This window comes from Rhinoraja longicauda, chromosome 41 (assembly GCF_053455715.1).
Source record: "Rhinoraja longicauda isolate Sanriku21f chromosome 41, sRhiLon1.1, whole genome shotgun sequence".
Lineage (NCBI taxonomy): Eukaryota > Metazoa > Chordata > Chondrichthyes > Rajiformes > Arhynchobatidae > Rhinoraja > Rhinoraja longicauda.
This window is the reverse complement of record NC_135993.1, coordinates 3,602,617-3,612,378: the sequence shown is the minus strand read 5'-3', so window position 1 is coordinate 3,612,378 and position 9,762 is coordinate 3,602,617. Positions and strand designations below refer to the sequence as shown.

At 45.6% G+C, this 9,762-nt stretch overlaps 1 protein-coding gene across 1 annotated transcript in view; it reads left to right on the top strand.

The window, feature by feature from the left end:
* The first annotated feature begins 3,060 nt into the window (after nucleotides 1–3,060).
* Nucleotides 3,061–9,762, top strand: part of dpf1 (double PHD fingers 1) — a 45,866-nt gene continuing 39,164 nt past the window's right edge. The window contains exon 1 of the mRNA XM_078430868.1: nucleotides 3,061–3,184. Within this exon, the coding sequence (XP_078286994.1) occupies nucleotides 3,153–3,184 (32 nt within the window). The 5' untranslated portion in view covers nucleotides 3,061–3,152. The remainder of the gene's footprint in view (nucleotides 3,185–9,762) is intronic.

Here is a 9,762-nt window from a genome sequence, read left to right as displayed (position 1 = left end):
CCTGCCCTGCCCTGCCCTGCCCTGCCCTGCCCTGCCCTGCCCTCCCCTCCCTGCCCTGCCCTGCCCTGCCCTGCCCTGCCCTGCCCTCCCCTCCCTGCCCTCCCCTCCCTGCCCTGCCCTGCCCTGCCCTGCCCTGCCCTCCCCTCCTTGCCCTGCCCTGCCCTGCCCTGCCCTGCCCTGCCCTGCCCTGCCCTCCCCTCCCTGCCCTGCCCTGCCCTGCCCTGCCCTCCCCTCCCCTCCCTGCCCTGCCCTGCCCTCCCCTCCCTGCCCTGCCCTGCCCTGCCCTCCCCTGCCCTGCCCTGCCCTCCCTCCCCTGCCCTGTCCTCCCCTCCTCTCGCCTGCCCTCCCCTCCTTTCCTCTGCCCTGCCCTGTGAAAGACTGGGCATTTACCCAATCTATTCCTCTCATGATTGAGTACACCTCTGTAAGATCACCCTTCATCCTCCTGTGCCCCCTAGAGTCCCAGCCTGCCCAACCTCTCCCTGTAGCTCAGACCCTCGAGTCCTGGCAACATCCTCATAAATCTTCTCTGCAACCTTTTTCCATTGTGACATCTTTACTAGAAGGCAGACACAGAATGCTGGAGTAACTCAGCGGGACAGGCAGCATCTCTGGAGAGAAGGAATGGGTGACGTTTCGGGTCAAGACCCTTTACCAGGCTGAGAGTCAGGAGAGAGTAACACGAGGGGTTTAGACGGTGATATAGAGAGACACAGTCTGAAGAAGGGTCTCGACCCGAAACGTCAACCATTCCTCCTCTCCAAAATTGCTGCCTGTCCCGCTGAGTTATTCCAGCTTTTTGTGTCTATCTTCTGGAACAAACGAGCATGGGATTTGCAAGAACGTAACGACGATGATCAAGTAAAGATGGAGCCCACAATGGTCCATTGTTGGCTGTGGGCTGGGTGATTGCGAGCAATGCAGACAATGAAACTCAAGAGGACGACAGTGAAACTAGCACGAAGACTAGGGTGGGGGAGGGATGGAGAGAGAGGGGATGCAAAGGGCCACTCGAAGTTAGAGAAATCAATGTTCTGTATGTGTGTGTGTGTGTGTGTGTGTGTGTGTGTGTGTGTGTGTGTGTGGGGGGGGGGTGCTGGGATGAACTACAATTCCCAGCAGGCTGTGTGTGAGGGAGTGAACTATAATTCCCAGCAGGCCGTGGGAGTGTGTGGACTGGGGTGAACTACAGTTCCCAGCAAGCCATGCCTGGGTGCCATACTGAACTACAATTCCCGGGAGGGGGGGGGGGGTGAACTACAATTCCCAGCAGGCTGTGCGTGGGGTGGTGCCATATTGGACTACAATTCCCAGCAGGCTGTGGGTGAGAGGAGGATTGAACTACAATTCCCAGCAGGCTGTGGGTGAGAGGAGGGTTGAACTACAATTCCCAGCAGGCCATGGGTGAGAGGAGGATAATAGACAATAGACAATAGACAATAGGTGCAGGAGTTGGCCATTCAGCCCTTCGAGCCAGCACCGCCATTCAATGCGATCATGGCTGATCACTCTCAATCAGTACCCCGTTCCTGCCTTCTCCCCATACCCCCTCACTCCGCTATCCTTAAGAGCTCTATCCAGCTCTCTCTTGAAAGCATCCAACGAACTGGCCTCCACTGCCTTCTGAGGCAGAGAATTCCACACCTTCACCACTCTCTGACTGAAAAAGTTCTTCCTCATCTCCGTTCTAAATGGCCCACCCCTTATTCTTAAACTGTGGCCCCTTGTTCTGGACTCCCCCAACATTGGGAACATGTTTCCTGCCTCTAATGTGTCCAATCCCCTAATTATCTTATATGTTTCAATAAGATCCCCCCTCATCCTTCTAAATTCCAGTGTATACAAGCCTAATTGCTCCAGCCTTTCAACATACGACAGTACTACAATAGAACTACAATTCCCAGCAGGCTGTGGGTGAGAGGAGGGTTGAACTACAATTCGCAGCAGGTCATGCGAGAGAAGGGGGGGGAGCATGAACTACAATTCCCAGCAGGCCGTGCGTGAGGGGGGAAATACAATTCCCAGCAGGCTGTGGGTGAACTGCAATTCCCAGCAGGAATTGAGAGGGTGAGAGGAGGACTGGGCGACCTACATTTCCCAGCAGGCCGTGGGTGAGAGGAGGACTGGGCCGACCTACAATTCCCAGCAGGCCGTGGGTGTGAGGTGCCATATTGGACTACAATACCCAGCAGGCCATGGGTGAGAGGAGGGGTAAACTACAATTCCCAGCAGGCCATGGGTGAGAGGAGGGGTGAACTACAATACCCAGCAGGCCATGGGTGAGAGGAGGAGGGGAAACTACAATACCCAGCAGGCCATGCATGACGGTGAACTACAATTCCCAGCAGGCCGTGGGTGAAAGGAGGACTGGGTGAACTGCAATTCCCAGCAGGCCGTGGTGTGAGGTGCCATATTGCACTACAATTCCCAGCAGGCCTTGGGTGAGAGGAGGGGGGGCGGAACTACAATTCCCAGCAGGCCGTGCGTGAGGGGGTGAACTGCAATTCCCAACAGGCCGTGGGTGAGAGGAGGAGGGAGGGTGAACTACAATTCCCGGCAGACATGTGGGTGAGAGGAGGAGAGGGGGTGAACTACAATTCCCAGCAGGCCATGGGTGAGAGGAGGGGGTGAACTGCAATTCCCAGCAGGCTGTGGGTGTGAGGTGCCATATTGGACTACAATTCTTAGCAGACCATGGGCGAGAGGAGGGTGAACTGCAATTCCCAGCAGGCCGTGCGTGATGGTGAACTGCTATTCCCAACAGGCCGTGGGTGAGAGGAGGGTTGAACTACAATTCCCTGCAGGCCATGGGTGAGAGGAGGAGGGGGGTGAACTACAATTCCCAGCAGGCCGTGGGCGTGAGATGCCATATTGAACTACAATTCCCGGCAGGCCGTGGGTGAAAGAAGCACCAGGTGAACCACAATTCCCAGCAGGCCGTGGGTGAAAGGAGGGGTTGAACTACAATTCCCGGCAGGCATGTGGCGGGCGCGCAGGCGCAGACCCGCCCCCCGCACAGGTGACGCGGCTCCCCGGGCGCCAGGGCGCGCGCGATTGGCCGCTCGCCGGCTGCAGCCCTGTTCCATATTGTGAATGGTCAAAATGCAAAGCTAAAACCTCAATTGTGATCTACAGTATCTTATTGTATCAAAATGGCGACAGTCATTCAGAATCCTTTAAAATCGTGAGTATTTGCAATATTCCTGCTTTGCATTTGCAATTTGCAATGGTCTTTGTTGCATTTGCCAGTTCTTTAAAAACTTGCATGCAATGCAGGGCTTAATATAATTAATAGATGCAAAGTGCATTGCACTCAATAATTTTCTGCACCTATGCAATAATGGGGCATTTCTTGCAGGCTGCATTAAATTTAATGCAATAATATATTTTTGGTCTGGACATTTCTTTATTCTTGGAAGAGTTTTTGCTTTTTATTTAAACCCTCCCCCCTTCCTCCTCTTTTTGCACTGGATTGCACCCACTTCTAAACTCTTCTGGCAGCTCACCTTAAAGGTGACTGTCTGGCGTGGAGTGTGCAGTCGCCTCTGTGCAGCGGTGGGCGGGTGTGTGTGGCTGCTGCACTGTTAGTTAATGGGCAGCTGATCAAAGCCGCCGCCGCCGCCGCCGCCGCAGCGCCTTTAATCAGCAGCGGGTCGCGGCCGCGGCTCGACAGCGCCACCCGGGGGCCTGCCCGGACACTGCACTCCCGTTAAAGGCGGTGGCACGCGAAAACACTCGGCCGACAGAAAATCACCTCCCTTCCCCCTCCACTCCCTCCCTCTACAATGTAAGATATATTAAAGCATTAAGATGTTATATTATACATGTACATATAATACGTTCATATTGCACAATACAATATCAATAATGTTAGTTAATAATGTTAACAATATTTGTAGTAATATAGTATATGATATATTATAGTATATGTATTATTGTAGATATATAGACCTAAACATATATAATGTATACATAATATTATATAATACAATATTAATAATGTTAGTTAATAATGTTAATAATATTTGTAGTAATATAGTATATGATATATTATAGTATATGTATTATTGTAGAGATATAGACCTAAACATATATAATGTATACATATACAATATTAATAATGTTAGTTAATAATGTTAACAATATTTGTAGTAATATAGTATAAAATACATTATAGTATATGTATTATTGTGAATATATAGTATCCAAACATATATAATGTATACATATTATTAATATTGTATTATATAATACAATATTAATAATGTTAATTATAATGTTAATAATGTTAACAATAATATTAGTAATATAGTATATGATATAGTATATGTATTATTGTAGACCTAAACATATATAATGTATACATAATATATAATACAATATTAATAATGTTAGCAATAATATTAATATAGTATATGATATATTAGTATTAATAGTAATATTGTATATGATATATTATAGTATGTGTATTATTGTAGGTGTATGATATCTAAACATATATAATATATACATAATATTATATAATATTAATATAATATTAATAATATTAATAATGTTAATTATAATGTTAATAATATTAACAATAATGTTACTGATGTAGTATACGATATATTATGGTATATGTATTATTGACACAAACATATAATGTATAATGTATAATATAATACATTATTAATAATGTTAGCAATGATATTAGTAATATAGTATATGATATATTATAGTATATCTATTATTTTAGATATATAGACCGAAACATATATAATATGCACATAATATTATATAATACAATATTAATAATGTTAATTAATAATGTTAATAATGTTAACAATAATATTAGTCATATAGTATATGATATAGTATAGTATTATAGAAACATAGACATAGAAACATAGAAAATAGGTGCAGGAGTAGGCCATTCGGCCCTTCGAGCCTGCACCGCCATTCAATATGATCATGGCTGATCATCCAGCTCAGTAACCTGTACCTGCCTTCTCTCCATACCCCCTGATCCCTTTAGCCACAAGGGCCACATCTAACTCCCTCTTAAATATAGCCGATGAACTGGCCTCAACTACCTTCTGTGGCAGAGAATTCCACAGACTCACCACTCTCTGTGTGAAGAAATGTTTTCTCATCTCGGTCCTAAAAGACTTCCCCCTTATCCTTAAACTGTGACCCCTTGTTCTGGATTTCCCCAACATCGGGAACAATCTTCCCGCATCTAGCCTCTCCAACCCCTTAAGAATTTTATATGTTTCAATAAGATCCCCCTCAGTCTTCTAAATTCCAGCGAGTACAAGCCGAGTCTATCCAGTCTTTCTTCATATGAAAGTCCTGCCATCCCAGGGATCAATCTGGTGAACCTTCTCTGTACTCCCTCTAAGGCTATAATGCCTTTCCTCAGATTAGGAGACCAAAACTGTACACAATACTCCAGGTGCGGTCTCACCAAGGCCCTGTACAACTGTAGCAGAACCTCCCTGCTCCTAAACTCAAATCCTCTTGCTATGAATGCCAACAGACCATTCGCTTTCTTCACTGCCTGCTGCACCTGCACGCTTGCTTTCAATGACTGGTGCACCATGACACCCAGGTCACGTTGCATCTCCCCTTTTCCTAATCGTTCACCATTCAGGTAATACTCTGCTTTCCTGTTCTTGCCGCCAAAGTGGATAACCTCACATTTATCCACATTATATTGCATCTGCCATGCATTTGCCCACTCTCCTAATCTATCCAAGTCACTCTGCAGCCTCCTAGCATCCTCCTCGCAGCTAACACTGCCACCCAGCTTCGTGTCATCCGCAAACTTAGAGATGTTGCATTCAATTCCCTCGTCCAAATCATTAATATATATTGTAAATAACTGGGGTCCCAGCACTGAGCCTTGCGGTACCCCACTAGTCACTGCCTGCCATTCCGAAAAGGACACGTTTACTCCTACTCTTTGCTTCCTGTCCGCCAACCAATTCTCTATCCACCTCAACACTGAACCCTCAATACCGTGTGCTTTAAGTTTGTACACCAATCTCCTATGTGGGACCTTGTCGAAGGCCTTCTGAAAGTCCAGATATAACACATCGACTGGTTCTCCCTTATCCACTCTACATAGCAAGTTATATAGCATCTTGTAGCAGGAACACGATGGAGTCCAGCCAAAAACGAATCGGACACGAGTTGCATGCACTAGATGTGTTTATTCTCTCCAGTACAGCTCCCTAAACACCTATAATATATACATAATATTATATAATACAATATTAATAATGTTAACAATAATATTAGTAATATAGTATATGATATATTATAGTATATGTATTATTGTAGATATATAGTATCCAAACATATAATATATACATAATATATAATACAATATTAATAATGTGAACAATAATATTAGTAATATAAGAAAATAACTGCAGATGCTGGTACAAATCGATTTATTCACAAAACGCTGGAGTAACTCAGCAGGTCAGGCAGCATCTCGGGAGAGAAGGAATGGGTGACGTTTCGGGTCGAGACCCTTCTTCAGATAGTAATATAGTGTATATATATGTGTATATATATATATAGTGTATGATATATCAGTCTGAAGAAGGGTCTCGACCCGAAACGTCACCCATTCCTTCTCTCCTGAGATGCTGCCTGACCCTCTGAGTTACTCCAGCGTTTTGTGAAATAAATACCCTCGTACGATATATTATTGTATATGTATTATTATAGATATATAACATCTAAATATATATAATATATACATAATATGATATAATACATACAATATTAATAATGTTAACAATAATATTAGTAATATAGTATATGGTATATTATAGTAGATGTATTATTATAATAGATATATAGTATCTAAACATATATAATACATACATAATATATAATACAATATTAATAATGTTAACAATAATATTAGTAATACATTAATATTATATTGTATAATATTACTGTATTAGGTATTATATATATTATACAATATAATATTAATGTTAACAATAATATTCATAATATATTATAGTGGAATATATCTTTAGTATATGATATATTATAGTAAATGTATTATTGTAGATATATATTTACAGGTATAGATCTACATATATAAATATATATTGTGGTATTATTACATAAAGCATATTACATATAATATATGATTATTATATTTATATATGTATATAATACATATATTATATGATATTATATTATATATTATATATATATTATATGATTATATGATTATATATTATATATATATATTATATATAATATAACCTATCTATGGTATGATATATGTTACAGCAGATATATATTATCTACAGATATAGATTTACAGACATATATATATATGGAGAGAAATATATGTAAATCTATCCCAACATTTAAGAAACAGTTAGACAGGTACAGTCTAAAGAAGGGTCTCGACCCGAAACGTCACCCATTCCTTGTCTCCTAAGATGCTGCCTGACCCGCTGAGTTACTCCAGCATTTTGTGAAGAAATACCTTCGATTTGTACCAGCATCTGCAGTTATTTTCTTACACTTGGATAGGACAGGTTTGGAAGGATCAAATGCAGGCAGGTGGGACTAGTGTAGCTGGGACATGTTGGCCGGTGTGGGCAGGTGGGACTAGTGTAGTTGGGACATGTTGGCCGGTGTGGGCAGGTGGGACTAGTGTAGCTGGGGCATGTTGGCCGGTGTGGGCAGGTGGGACTAGTGTAGCTGGGACATGTTGGCCGGTGTGGGCTGGTGGGACTAGTGTAGCTGGGGCATGTTGGCCGGTGTGGGCAGGTGGGACTAGTGTAGCTGGGACATGTTGGCCGGTGTGGGCTGGTGGGACTAGTGTAGCTGGGGCATGTTGGCCGGTGTGGGCAGGTGGGACTAGTGTAGCTGGGGCATGTTGGCCGGTGTGGGCAGGTGGGACTAGTGTAGCTGGGACATGTTGGCCGGTGTGGGCAGGTGGGACTAGTGTAGCTGGGACATGTTGGCCGGTGTGGGCAGGTGGGACTAGTGTAGTTGGGACATGTTGGCCGGTGTGGGCTGGTAGGACTAGTGTAGCTGGGGCATGTTGGCCGGTGTGGGCAGGTGGGACTAGTGTAGCTGGGGCATGTTGGGCGGTGTGGGCAGGTGGGACTAGTGTAGCTGGGGCATGTTGGGCGGTGTGGGCAGGTGGGACTAGTGTAGCTGGGGCATGTTGGGCGGTGTGGGCAGGTGGGACTAGTGTAGCTGGGGCAAGTTGGCCGGTGTGGGCTGGTGGGACTAGTGTAGCTGGGGCATGTTGGGCGGTGTGGGCAAGTTGGGCCGAAGGGCCTGTTTCCACGCAGTGTCACTCTATGACTCGAGGAGCTGATCTTGTCTGTCAGACTATCGGTAGAGAAGCCTATTGACACCTCCACCCAGTCTTGCTCCTCCTGCTGTGCAAACGCTCCTGCTAATTGTTCAGTGTCTGAGACATCTTACCCTCCCGTTCATCTGTCGGCCAATTCAACAACCCAGTACAATGGCACATCTCGGCGCCAGACACCCGGGTTCGATCCTGACCTTATCTTCCCGTCCCCTCCCCGTTCTGCGTTCCGCAGAGACCGTTCCCTCCGTAACTCCCTGGTCCACTCGTCCCTTCCTACCCAAACCACCCTAACCCCGGGCACTTTCCCCTGCAACCGCACGAGATGCAACACCTGTCCCTTTACCTCCCCCCTCAACTCCATCAAAGGACCCAAACAGTCTTTCCAGGTGAGACAAAGGTTCACCTGCACCTCCTCCAACCTCATCTATTGCATCCGCTGCTCTAGATGTCAACTTATTTACATCGGCGAAACCAAAACGCAGGCTTGGCGATCGCTTCACTGAACACCTGCGCTCGGTCCGCATTGGCCAAACTGATCTCCCGGTGGCCCAGCACTTCAACTCCCCCTCCCATTCCCAGTCTGACCTTTCTGTCATGGGCCTCCTCCAGTGCCATAGTGAGGCCCATCGGAAATTGGAGGAACAGCACCTCATATTTCGCCTGGGCAGCTTGCAGCCCAGTGGTATGAACATTGACTTCTCCAACTTTAGATAGTTCCTCTGTCCCTCTCTTCCCCTCCTCCTTCCCAGATCTCCCTCTATCTTCCTGTCTCCACCTATATCCTTCCTTTGTCCCACCCCCCTGACATCAGTCTGAAGAAGGGCCTCGATCCGAAACGTCACCCATTCCTTCTCTCCCGAGATGCTGCCTGACCCGCTGAGTTACTCCAGCATTTTGTGAATAAATACCTTCAATTTGTACCAGCGTCTGCAGTTATTGTCTTACACTGACCTTGGCTGCTGTCTGTATGGGTGGAGTTTGCATGTTCTCCCTGTGACTGCGTGGGTTTCCTCCGGGTGCTCCGGTTTCCTCCAAAGTCCCGAAGACGTGTGGGTCTGCAGGATAATTGTAGGTTAATGTGTGGGTTAATTGCCCCCAGTGTGCAGGGAGTGGATGGGAAAGTGGGATAACAGAGAAGGAGTGAGTGAACAGGGGATCGCTGGTCATCGCGGACTCAGTGGGCCGAAGGGCCTGTTTCCATACTACATCTCTAAACTAAACTGAACTACCCTTGTACCTCAGCTCAGCTTACAGTAGCTGTTCACCGCCCATCTCTAATCCCTGTCCCATGTAGATTATGTGTAGGAAGGAACTGCAGGTGCTGGCTTAAATCAATGATAAGCACAAAATGCTGGAGTAACTCAGCGGGTCAGGCAGCATCTCTGGAGAGAAGGAATGGGTGACGTTTCGGG